General features: G+C 51.9%; 1 protein-coding gene across 1 annotated transcript in view; it reads left to right on the plus strand.

The window, feature by feature from the left end:
• The window catches only part of CDC42BPB (CDC42 binding protein kinase beta), a 99,972-nt gene that overhangs the window by 29,815 nt on the left and 58,110 nt on the right, over positions 1-12,047 (plus strand). The window contains exon 2 of the mRNA XM_020913531.2: positions 11,809-11,900. Coding sequence (XP_020769190.1) covers positions 11,809-11,900 — 92 coding nt within the window. The remainder of the gene's footprint in view (positions 1-11,808; positions 11,901-12,047) is intronic.

A 12,047-nucleotide genomic window follows, 5' to 3' on the forward strand; every position in this document is an offset into this window, starting at 1 on the left:
ACGGCTTGTCACAGGATGTTGAGTCTAGTTTCCTGTGCCTCATTGTCTGTCCATCCTGTACAGAATAATTCACACCTGCTGATCCCAAGCTCCTAGTCCAGCCCTCTCCCAGCCCCTTCCCCCTTGGCAACCACCGTCTACTCTCTGTTTCCCTGATTCTGTTAAACTATGAAAACTTTATGAGTTACATTCTGGAATGGGGTACATTAGAGGGTAGCAAAACCTAAAGCTTTTCTCCGTTTATATCTGTCTTTCCAGTGTATCCCCCAAAGATAAAAAAGATGGTAGCTTAGGTGGTCTCTTGGGGACAATTGCTAGAACTGACCCTCCTGACACGGTCCTAGCACTTTCTAAGCTTCCAGCTGGCGCCTCGTTTTTCTTCTGTTGGATTATCTAAGACACAGAAGGACAAGACAGCACTCCCCACCAGCCCCAGAAACCTGACCCCAGGGCCCTGAGAAGACCCAGACCTGAGGCCCTGCTCCGGCTTTAGGTTCAAGAAGCTCTTGGGTGAGGGTGCAGATCCATAGTCCTCTTGCTTGTAGGACGGGGTGAGGCCGCCAGGCTTGTGGGGCAGCGGGCGCAGGGCTCAGCCCATACCTGCTTAGGCCTGGCGCCCACTCAGGGCTCCGTTCAGTGGCCACTGGGCTGCTGGCTCAGCCGCGCGAGCACTAGGAGAGGCTCTGGGTCGGTGGGGTCCTGTCTCAGAGTCACGCTCCCTGTAGACTTCACCCTCTTCTCTTTTTTTTCCATTAATTTTTATTAGTTGGAAGCTAATTACTTTACATCATTGCAGTGGTTTTTGTCATACATTGAAATGAATTAGCCATGGATTTACATGTATTCCCCATCCCGTTCCCCCCTCCCACCTCCCTCTCCACCCTATCCCTCTGTGTCTTCCAGTGCACCAGGCCCAAGCACTTGTCTCATGCACCCAACCTGGGTTGGGACTTCACTCTCTTCTCTGCCCTCTACCTGTCTTACCAAAATGAGGTCAAACAGAACAGAAGGAGAGCTAAAACTCTTATATCAGAAATTCTACTTACTGCAGAAAAAAAATACGAATCTCTTAAAAGGTTTTGTCCCATTTTCCCCAAAAGCAGAAAGGCGCCATACCTACTGTGCTCTTTCAGGCCTGCCTTCAGCACCTGCGTTTTGCTGGTCGCTGTACTATAATTAATTTTGAGCAGGTCTGGGAAGCTGACAGCGGCTGAAAGCCCTGACCCAGGGACCTGTTGGTCTCTGCCTCAGGCAGAAATTTTACTTCAGTGACCCTTTGCGTTTTACATTTAGAAATAGGTTCTTAAACTGAAAGAAGGTAAGTTACGTGTGTGGAGATGTGAAGGTCATTACAGCAGTCAGAAGGTTCTGCCACGCCTCCCACGGGTCACAGCTGCTCTGATGTGTGCGGGGCGGGCAATAGAAAAGCTGATTAAAGTGGGGGTCAGTGACGGCTAGTTCCCTGGGGGTGGGGGAGGCAGAAGGGAGGCTGTCGGGGGTCTGGACCTTTCGGGTGAAGTTGCCCTCCCTCCACTGATGAAGCAGCTCCAGGAACCTCTGCTTCGCGGCAGTCCTGCTGGCTGAGGCATGCCTGTGGGTTGCGTCACGCCCTTCTCTGGAGAGACCATCCTCAGGGCTGTGTAGGGCCCTCTTGGAGTACTTGGTTTACAGGGCTGCTTAGTGGCCGTTACTGAGTGCTACCCAGGAGTCACCCCTAGACCCACAGTGGTTGTGTAACCTGCCTGGTAGAGCTTGTTCATGATGAGTGTCCCTTCTTGGTTGGTAATATAGCTGGGTTCTAGGATAATTTAGGCCGTGGTATCATTTGTTGATTTGCTGGTTGTAGTTGTTGAGTCGCTAAGCCATGTCCAGCTCTTTATGACCCCATGGACTGCAGCACGCCAGGCTCCTCCGTCCTTCAGTGTCTCCCAGAGTGTGCTCACACTCCTGTCCCATCAAGTCAGTGATGCCATCCAACCGTCTCATCTCCTGTTGCCCTCTTCTCCTTCTGCCTTCAGTCTTTCCCAGCATCAGGGTCTTTTCCAATGAGTCGGTTCTTTGCATCGGGTGGCCAAGGTATTGGAGCTTCAACATCAGTTCTTCCAGTTGAATATTCAGGATTGATTTCCTTTAGGATTGGCTGGTTTGATCTCCTTGCAGTCCCAGGGACCTGTTGGTAAATATGACATATAAACAAAAACAAAAAGAGAAGTGTCACCCAGTAGTAATGGCAGAGCTCCCGAGCAGTGAGAACATACTGTGTGCTGGCCCAGTGCTGAAAGCTTTGTGGGTTGGTGTGGTCTAATGCTCCTGTAACTCCTTGGATGCGTACTCTTACTCTCCTGCAGGGGAGGAGACAGCCTCAGGGATGCCTCGTGAGTCTGCCGGGCTCCTACAGCGGCTTGTGGTGTTGGGGCTTCACCCCTGGACCCACAGTGGTTGCAGTTGGCCTGGCCATGTGGGTGTGCCTGTTACTGAGTGACGGGAGAGTGATCTTCAGCGAGCTTCCCCTCTCCCGCCAGTTGGTTACCCACTCTTCATTCTGGACTCCTGAATTTTCTTTTCCTTAAAGTTAGCAGGTAGGTGGCAGGACGACTGTGACTCTGATGGAAGGGCCTGGACGTGCACGGCCTGCCTGGGACACCCATCGAAGCATCTTGCAGTCATCTCTTGTTCTTAGGTCACATTTTTGCAGCATGTGCACGGGTGTTCCTTGCTCATCAAAAAGTAGGTTTTTGTGCAGGACCTACATTAGTACCTGTTCTTGGTAACGAAGAGAAATTCTCGGACAGTTTTCATGTTTAGGAAAAAAAGGCAAAAAGTGAAAATACTGATGAGTATTTATGTTGCAGAGCGCCATTTATAGAGGCAGCACCCCCAGCAGTGAGGGGGCCCCGCCAGGCTCTCTCCCCAGGAGCTCCCCCAACCCAGCAGTGTCTGTGAGCGTCTCTGCATCATCTCTGTGGATCAGTTAGCAGACGTGTCCTGAGACGATTGCCTCTCAGCTTAGGAAAGATTTCCATTTCCTTCTCCAAGGGGATCTTCCCCACCCAGGGATGGAAGGGTGTCCTGCATGGCAGGCAGGTTCTTTACCATCTGAGCCGTCAGGGAAGCCCCAGGGGAGATTGCCTGGGAGCACTCTATTTTGGGTAGCGGGGCACCCGTGTGTGACTGTTGGCTCTTCCATAAAGTGGCACTGTACACTGGGATTTTTTTTTTTTTAAACAAAGGATATATTTGTATTCACATCCTCGAGGGATCCGGCTTTAGAAAAGAGACACGTGTTGTGAAGGTCACTCACTTTACACGGGTCTTTGCTTTGACAAAGGAACCCCAAAGGACAAGGCCGCGGCCGCTCGCCGGGAAGACTCCGTAGTCCCTGAGTCACTGCCTCCTCGACTGAGAGCTGCAGGCAGAAAGGCAGGCAGGTCTGAGTGATGCCCGTTAGTGAGGCAGCAGGGTTTTACTGCAGTGATGGCAAAGCAGGAGGGACCACATGAAAAGGAATTGAGGAAAGCAGTCCATCAACTCTGGAGTGGAGGCAAAGATGCAGGGTCATGTGACTGACCCCAGGGTACGTCTGGGCAGGCTCGCCGCCTTCACATGACAGCAGTCTGTTGGAATGAGATTTTTCCTGGTTTTCTGTTGACTCACTGCAGCCTCCCCACCCCTGCTTCTCAGATTTTCACTGACTCAATCTGAACCTTACTTGTCTTCTGAGTCAGAGTATTAAAGGACTTCCTTCTCAGTCCTCTAAAAATCTTACACTGCTTTAGGTTAAAATTAATGTTTGTTCACTTCACAGTATTGTAGTCCCTGATTATCAGCTTATCTGAAGAGTTCATGTTTGGAGAACTTTTATTTGGGAGTTACCGGCTTCTTGGAAGCTTCCCCTTTCTGAGCTCCTTAGGAAGTATAGTATTCTGTCCTTTAACAGATCTTCGTTGCTACAGCAAGTCCATTTAATGTAACGTAAGCACATTTTCCACAAACTCTGGGACAGGTATGACTCCCATCGAGGTGTCGGATCTGTGCTGTGGGGACAGACGTCACCCCGTCTTGGAAGCGTGAGCTCCCCGGAGCTGGCGCTGGGGGGAGCGTTTGCTTCCTGCCTGGCGGGGTCGGACCACCCCCTGCCCCCGCCGCGCCAGCCCTGCCCTGGGCGCGCAGGGGGCTGAAGTCACCGCGCTTCACTCTCCTCCGGTGGCCGCACTCCTGGGTCCTCGGGGTGCTGTCCCGCCTCCCCCCACGTGGGATGCCCATCGCTGCACCCGTGAGTGGTGGGGATGGGGGGCCTTCCCAGGATTGGGGCTGACTGTTCGCAGAGGAAGCAGAGCTGCCCCTCGCGTCCTCTGCGTGTCTCCTGGCCCTTGGGCTCGTGTTTCCTCCCTGGTACGCGTACTGTTTGGACTAGGTGACCTGAAAGGCCGTTGCCAGTTCCCGAGTGTGAGTGCAGCGGGGCTGAGGCCGGGCAGGGGATGGGGGCCCAGCACGCCCCGCCCTGCGCCACCAGGCCTCCCCACCCTGCGCCACCAGGCCGCCCCTCCCTGTGACACCAGGCCGCGCCTCCCGGCACCCCTTCCAGCTGGTCTGTTCTTTCCTCTAGATAAACAAGCCAGAGGGCGGGACATCAGTTCTCATTTCACATTTTCAGTCACTTTCAGCGAAAGTGTCTCCCTCCGCCCCAGACCTTCCTGGGAAAGCCATTCTCTGTTTAGAGGGAACACCGGGATCCCCGTTTTCCCTTGCAGTTGGGACCTCACATTTGCCAGTGGTTGTCTTTGCTTGGTTGATTGATTCATTGCCCTTTAGAATCATGAGAAGTTCTGTAGGAAGTCTTAGGTTGTAGAAGAAGGAAGAGAATAGGAAGTTTTTTTTCCTAATCAGTGGTTACCTGTCTAAGGGCTAAGCTTTATTCTGGTTTTTTTTTGTTTTTTGGTGGAAAATATCCCAAGTTGTTGAATGTATTCTTAAAAAAAAAAGGCATTCCCAGTGGAGATGGTCACCTTTCCTAATGACTGGTTGCTGAGGCAACTATGTTTGCTGGTTCCCTGTGTTCCACTTGGGGGTGTGGGGAGTGGGGTACCCCTGACGGGGCCCTGCTTGGGAACACCACCTTCCTGCCTGGGGCTCTGAAAGATGGGTGTCGTGGGACTGAGGGGCGCACGGGGTGTTGTGGGGGAGGGGCAGCGGCAAGCTCTGTGAGCCTTTAGGTTCTGTTGAAGGATGCTCAGGAGTCGTCAGCAGGGAAGTGATGGGACGGTGCTGGTTTGGGAGAAGATGGTGCTGGGGGGCTGGAGGGTGCATGCAGGCAGGTACCTGAGGGTGGGATGGTGGCTTTGTGATTCCTGATGGGATGGGCTCTTGGGGGTGGTCTCAGACGGCAGCTGCAGGTTGCCGTGCATGTGGTGTGGGGCTCCGAGTGGTGCCCACCCCAGCAGTCGCTGAGCGCGGGTCCCCACGGACCGGCCAGCCCGCACCCGCTATGCTGCCTCAGTGCAGAGGCCCCCCTCCCCGGTGTTTGCCGGTTGCTGCATGGGAGGAGAGGTCACCTTACTGTTTCTAAGATTCGGAGTAGTTGTGTTGTCTTACTTCAGAATCCAGTGGTTCATTATTACCATGAAAAAGCTAATGTTATCTTAAGCATTATAATGAATCTGTTTTCTTCAAGTGACCCATAATATCTGACTTCTGAGAGAATCTTAATATAAATTATGTTTACAATGGATCCCTAATGGTGTTTTGGTTGTTGTGATTTTGCTTTGCAACCTGTTTTAAGAGTGTCCTGACAAGCTGCTTGCTCCCCAGTGGGCACAGCTCATGGAATCCTGGTGGTAACGTCTTGTATTCTGAGGAGCACCGGAGCTCTAGGCTTAGTCAGTGGAGCAGCCTTCAAAATGCTGCTGCCCGGCTCCCTCCCAGGGAGCTCCAGTTTCCTCCCAATAGGAAACCAGAAACAGCAGTAGACTCTTGTGAGAAGAGTCCGTTTGGTCTCTGTCTCCGACTCTGCAGCAGGAGCCCTGAAGCCTGTCCATCACTGCTCCCCACCCGCTGGCCCTGGAGTCTCCCCCTGAGTCAGGCCGTCACCCTGCAGTCTCCCCCTGCTCCGCCCACATCGCAGGCAGTGCTCCTCCAGAGGGTGACCCAGGGTGGCACCGTCATCCTCTCCCATGCTCCCTCCCGTGGTGGGAGGCGGCGCCCCCAGCACCCCCCCACCATGCCTGCCCCACAGCCCTGCCCGCTTTCCTGATACCAACGGGTGATCTTTAAAAAGACGTTAAATTTTTTTGAAACAGTCTCAAACTTACAGAAAAGCTGCAGATAGCAGTATAAGGAATTCGCTCAACAATTTGAGGGGGAATTGCTTACAACCCCCCCCCCAAGGTTGAGTGTGTGTTCCTGGACCCTGTAGCCTGCACCCCCAGGTCAGGACTGTAGCCCTGCGCTCCCCCCAGCCCTGCCGCCCCATCCTCTCCCGCAGCAGAGGGGCCAAGATCCCAGCCCCCTGCGCGTCAGTCGTGTCTCCCTCCCTCTGCGGGGATGTGCCTGGCTTCGCCTAACTGTCACGGCTGAGCCCTCTGAGGCCAGTCATTTCGTGGATCATCTCCACAGCTTAGGCTTCCCTCCTGTATCCTGGTGATTGGAGTTCAGGGCGCAGAGCGCGGTGATTCTCGTTGTGTCCTCTGGGTGGCGCAGTCTCACTCCGATCCCCGAGTGTCGGCCAGGCTGCCCTGTGAGGTTGCTGTTTCTCTCTGATCCATAAGTATCTAGTTGTGCTTTGAAACTGTAAATATCCCATTTCTCATCAGATTTGAAAACTTCTTGATTAATTTGTTATCCGTGTGTGTCCTGAGTTTGTTTATTTACTGGGCGGGATGATCTGTGACTGAGTGTTTGTTTCGGTTACCTCTCGTTCTTGGGGCGCTTGCTCACTTTCCGGCACTTCAGGGAGCTCCAGGCTCACCCATGCCTGCCTGACCCAGCTCTGGAATCGACGGAGAAGCCCTGGTTCCTTAGTTGGAGAATGCTGTTTAGAAACCAAGATCTTTCCCTAACAATGCTTCTTGTTGAGGGCCTCCTGGCCCTCCATGGAGACAGCGGGGCTTCTTTGTGTGTGTGCACACCCGTTATGTTCACACATTGAAAACCATGAGTTCTCACCGCTGCCTCCACTTCTAATCCAGTTCTGCAGGGCATTTGTTCTCCCTTTTCTGACAGTCGTGACCCTGGCTCCCATTGTCCTGCGTCTGGTTACTGAGGCCATCAGGCTTTCCGTGTGTAACAAGCCCCCTATGCCCGCTGTCACTGTGTCCCCCACATGGATGTCTTCCTCACCCCAGCATCGCCCAGTTTGGGCTCTGAAACCTGCTCCTTGTTGGGCTCTGCTCAGGGCGCACCGGAGGGAGATAGAGGGGGCTGGAGGAGGGAGAAGGGCCTGGCAGCTTCCTGCCGGCTCCTCTTTCTTCCAGGGGGATTTGTGAACCCTGGGCAGAGGGCTCCACGCAGCTGAGACTCCTTCCCGAGTTTCAGAGTTGAATCTGGGCTCAGCTCTGCAGGGGACACCTGGCCCCCAGCTTCCTCCTGGCAGGAAGTGTCTTCTGGTCGTGGGCCACGGGTCCCGGTTGGGTGTTTCCCCATGCTTGCAGAGACCCCAGCAGCAGATGGCCAGTGCCCCTTTTAGCTCCCGGGGCTCGAGCCCCTACGGCCTGCCTTTGTGCTCAGAGACCCTGGCGGCCAGCCCCAGCTGCCGCCCACCCTCCAAATCCCAGCTGCGCGGAGCCCTGTGCCCAGGCCTCACCAGTCCAGCTTCTCCTTGCGGTTCTCCTGGTCCCCAGGTGTATCGGCTGCTTCCTGCTCCTGCTGTTTCATGATGATCCTGTGCGCTTCCATCTTTTCAGTTACCTAGCCACCAGCCCTGTCTGTGGCATTTTCCTCAAACAGCCCTGTGCGTTCTGTCTCTAGACGCTGCGGGTCCGGCCGGCGGGGCCCCGTGTCTTTGTGCTGACACCGGCGCCCTGTTTGAAAGGTGGCTCTTCCCCTTTCCGTGTCTTTCTCAGCCCCTCCCGTCAAAGTGGTTTCTGGCCTCTCACTGCTGCTGTGGTTACAGGGGGTCTGCTGCTCTGATGTGATTTTCTGCTTAGGTTCTAGCTAATGCAGTCTCAATGATTTTTACCTAGCATTGTGGTATTTTTACTCTGTCTTCAGAACTATTTGCAAATATTTAGGATTCTTCAGAAATAACGCTTTCCTTCTGGATTCTTTTTAGTGCTCTTTATTTTAAAAACTAGATTTTGTTTTCATAGTTAATTTCCTATTGCTTGAGTCTTACTTCCTTTATCTTTTCAAGCTTTCATGTGGGGTATTTCCATGGTTCTTTGCCTGTTAATCAGAGTGGACCTGATAAATCTGTGCTCATGCATTTCAGGGAAGTTGTTCAGAGCTGTGTAGAATGTATAAGCAGTAAAAATAGGTTCTATCCAGAGAGTAAGAGGACAACTTGAGGAACACATCAAGTAGAACCGTTGATGCGGAAAGAAGAGACGCTGAGAAAGCCAGCTGGGGCTCCTCCGCCACAAGGGCCTCCCGCTTCCCTGCCTCAGCCCTCACTGCTGATGGGTCCCTGAGGGGGAGGGGCTTCTGCCTGTTTTATGGAAAATTTAGTCAGAGGAGCAGATGCCTTTTCTAAGATGGCAGGGCTACCAGGTGTCCCACTTGGAACTTGAGTTCCGAATGTAAGGACACCAGGTCTGTCCCTGGCCCCCGAGGCTGCGTGGCTGCCCCCTGCCAATGCGGGAGGGCGGGCAGAACTCGCAATGCTCCCTGCCATTCATGTGCCACTAGAAAGCAAGACAGACGCTCACACCAGGTTCCGGAGTTCTCTATGAACAACAGCTGAATGATGGGTTGGCTTTTAAAAAACCGTTTAGCCAAAAGTAGGGTTGACTATCAGATCTTTAAAGAGTTATAACTTTCTAAGCCCTATTAGTAGAATTATAGGAAGAGTGAAGTTGGTTTTATTAAAAGTAGTAATTGCTATAAAATAAAAATAGCACAATTCAGATGAAAAGAGGCAGCAGAATGGAGGCCTGGTGTTTACAGTTGTTATGTCTGACAAAGCCAGAGTAAAGTACTGAAGTGCAGTTGATTAAAAAAGATGAAGCAGATGTCATGAGATCATGAGGTCAGTGAGCAGATGTCATGAACGGATAGTTAACATCCCAGGGCATACAAACGGATATGGGAGAACGTTACCTCACCAGGCATCAAAGAACTTTAATTTCAAAGGAAGACGAGGCATCAGTGTGGGGTGGAAGGCAGGTTAGGAACCAGATAAAATGTTAGCACCCAGAGGAGAGTCCTTGAATTTCATCCTAAAAATTAACTTAAAATAGTAAAAAAAAAAAAAAGAAGAAGAAGAAGATGATCTGTGTGCATGAAAAGTTTATTGCAAATTTATTCATCATAAGGAAATAATTTTAAAGAATTAAACCTTAAACCTCTCCTTTAGGTGGACACACAATTTTAAGTTGTGGGTGTGTCAACTTACTGAAATATTATGCAACTGTTAAAATAATAGTTGAGTGGTTTAGAAACATGAAAAATGTAAGAAAAGCAAAACATAAAAATAGCTATACGAATATTTGCTGTGTCTACCATCAAGGGCTGGAATGAGAACATGGGAAGTTACAAGGATTTGGGGCACAGTTAGGGGTGGAGTTGTCTTTGATGTCCATGAACACTGCTGACGGACCTGCACGTTTATGATAGCGGCCAGCAGGCTGCGCGAGTCTCCGGGGTTTTGGCAGCAGAGTGCCGCGCTGTGTGGAACTCCCGCCAGGAGGAGCGTCTGTGGGGCACACCACGTGCCAGGCTTGGCTCCTTCGCAGGAGCGCTGCAGCATCGCCTTCCTAGGCTTGCTCTGCTGCTGGGGGAGTAGGGCACATCAGCTTTGTGTGTTCTTCACGGTAAAATAAGGTACCATTTGGTTCCCCCAGAAGATGCCAAGAGACATGATGGTCTTCAGTGGCTGTTGAAGTCTGTATTTCCATGAGGATTCCTGGGAATGAATATTTTGGGTGATGTTTGAAATACATCACAAGGCACCATAGGTGACCTTTTAAGTTCTGGCTCCAGGGTTTTCTTTAGCCTTGCTTTCTGCCCCCTAAATAATTCAGGCCCAGTGGGTTCTGTTCCCTAACTTCAGTGCTGATGCATATTTACAGTGGTGATGGCGGTAATTTACTACCAGCAGGAGCCAAGAACCTTCTGCTGCTCTTTGTTCCTTGGATCAGCGAACCTTGCTTGTCAAACCTTGGTGGACTAAGCAGCTATTTAAGGAAAAATAATTGAGTTAGAGTAAGAATGTGGAGCTCAATTGGAAGTCCAGAAAAGATGAGATTTGCAGGTTTTGGGGGAGATAATGTGGGTGCACATGAAGTTATAACAGACAACCCAGAGAGAACACTCATACGTTTGCCCACCGCCCCCCAGGGGAGTGCTGGTGAAGCTGTCATCATGGAGGACCTGAAAGAGAGCTGTGGAGAACAAGTCCAGGTCGGCAGGGACTTGGGGCTGTAGGCCTGAGGGTGTGAGGGGTGTGACGGGCCAGGCGAGGGCAGGGCGGACGGTCACGCTGTGTCCTGCATCAGTGGAGCTCCCAGCCCTGGGGCTGCTCTGACAGCTCACCACCAGCTGGAGGCCCTAGAGCAGCAGAGAGTTGCTGTTCTCCCACAGCTCTGGGGCCAGAAGTCCCAAGTCAGGAGGTCAGCAGGGCCGTGCTCCTTCTGAAGGCCCTCGGGGAGAGCCTGTCCTTCCCTCTCCTGGCGTCTGGCGGCGGCAGCAGTGGGGGCATCCCTTGCTTGTCACTGAATCCCTGGGCTCCGGACCTCTGTCTTCACGTGACTCCCCTCGATCTGTCTGCTTTAGGTCCTTTGTATGCGGACGCCAGTCATGGTGGGTTTAGGGTCCACCCCGTTCCTGTTTGGGACCTCCTCTTAGCTTGATGACATCTGCAGGGACCCCACTTCCAAGTCAGGTCACATCCACAGATGTTGGGGAGACACTGTTCAACCCGGTCCACATTCCACAGAAACCTGGCTCGTTTTCTTCTCCCTGAAGCGTGGGTGATCACACAGTGAACCTCGAGAATGGCGTGCGGCCCTCGTGGGGGCGCAGTGCTCCCAGCCCTGTCCCCCCGGCACCGCCAGGGGCTCCAGAGACTCGAGGTGGTGACTGGGAGTCGGGAGAGTGCCTGGAGTCCCGCAGGTTGACGGGTGGCACCCAGAGCTCACGGACCTAGCCTGCTGGGCTTCTGCTGTTCCTGCAGGAGAGTCGATCGTCCACAGCTCACTCAATGGGGAGAGCCCCACTGCCCTGAGTTTCCCAGGGGGCCTTTGTTGTGACGGTGTTTGTCATGACACATGTCGAAGTACGTGTCCAGTATGAATGCCCACCTTAATCTGACTCTCCATATGTCCATGACTTCTCAGATGTTGGTGTTTAGTCGCTATGTTGTGTCCAACTCTCTTGCAACCCCACAGGCTGTCCATGGCATTTCCCAGGCAAGAATACTGGAGTGGGCTGCCATTTCCTTCTGCAGGCATTGAGCCCACTTTTCCTATGTTGGCAGGTGGATTCTTTACCACTGAGTTGCCAAGGAAACCCTAACAGATATTACATGTTTTAAAAAGTATTCATTTAAAAAGTAAACTTCTAAATAAATATAACTTCTTAGAATGCCCCAATTAATAAAATTTTTATCTGTTATCAACTTAATAAATTGTTAATTTGACTTCTTTTCATTTGTAGCGAAACCATTTACACAACTGGTGAAGGAAATGCAGCTTCATCGAGAAGACTTTGAGATCATTAAAGTGATTGGAAGAGGTGCTTTTGGTGAGGTAAGGTAGACTTCTTACTTTCCTCCTCCCCTCCCTCTCTCCCATCCTTCAGTTTTGCCTAGCAACTCTTATCTAGCGTTTCTAGGGTCCTGTATGTTGATTTTGAGATGAGGTAATTATTGGTATCATTTGGAAAGTTGTTGGTGG

This window comes from Odocoileus virginianus, chromosome 16 (genome assembly GCF_023699985.2).
Source record: "Odocoileus virginianus isolate 20LAN1187 ecotype Illinois chromosome 16, Ovbor_1.2, whole genome shotgun sequence".
NCBI lineage: Eukaryota > Metazoa > Chordata > Mammalia > Artiodactyla > Cervidae > Odocoileus > Odocoileus virginianus.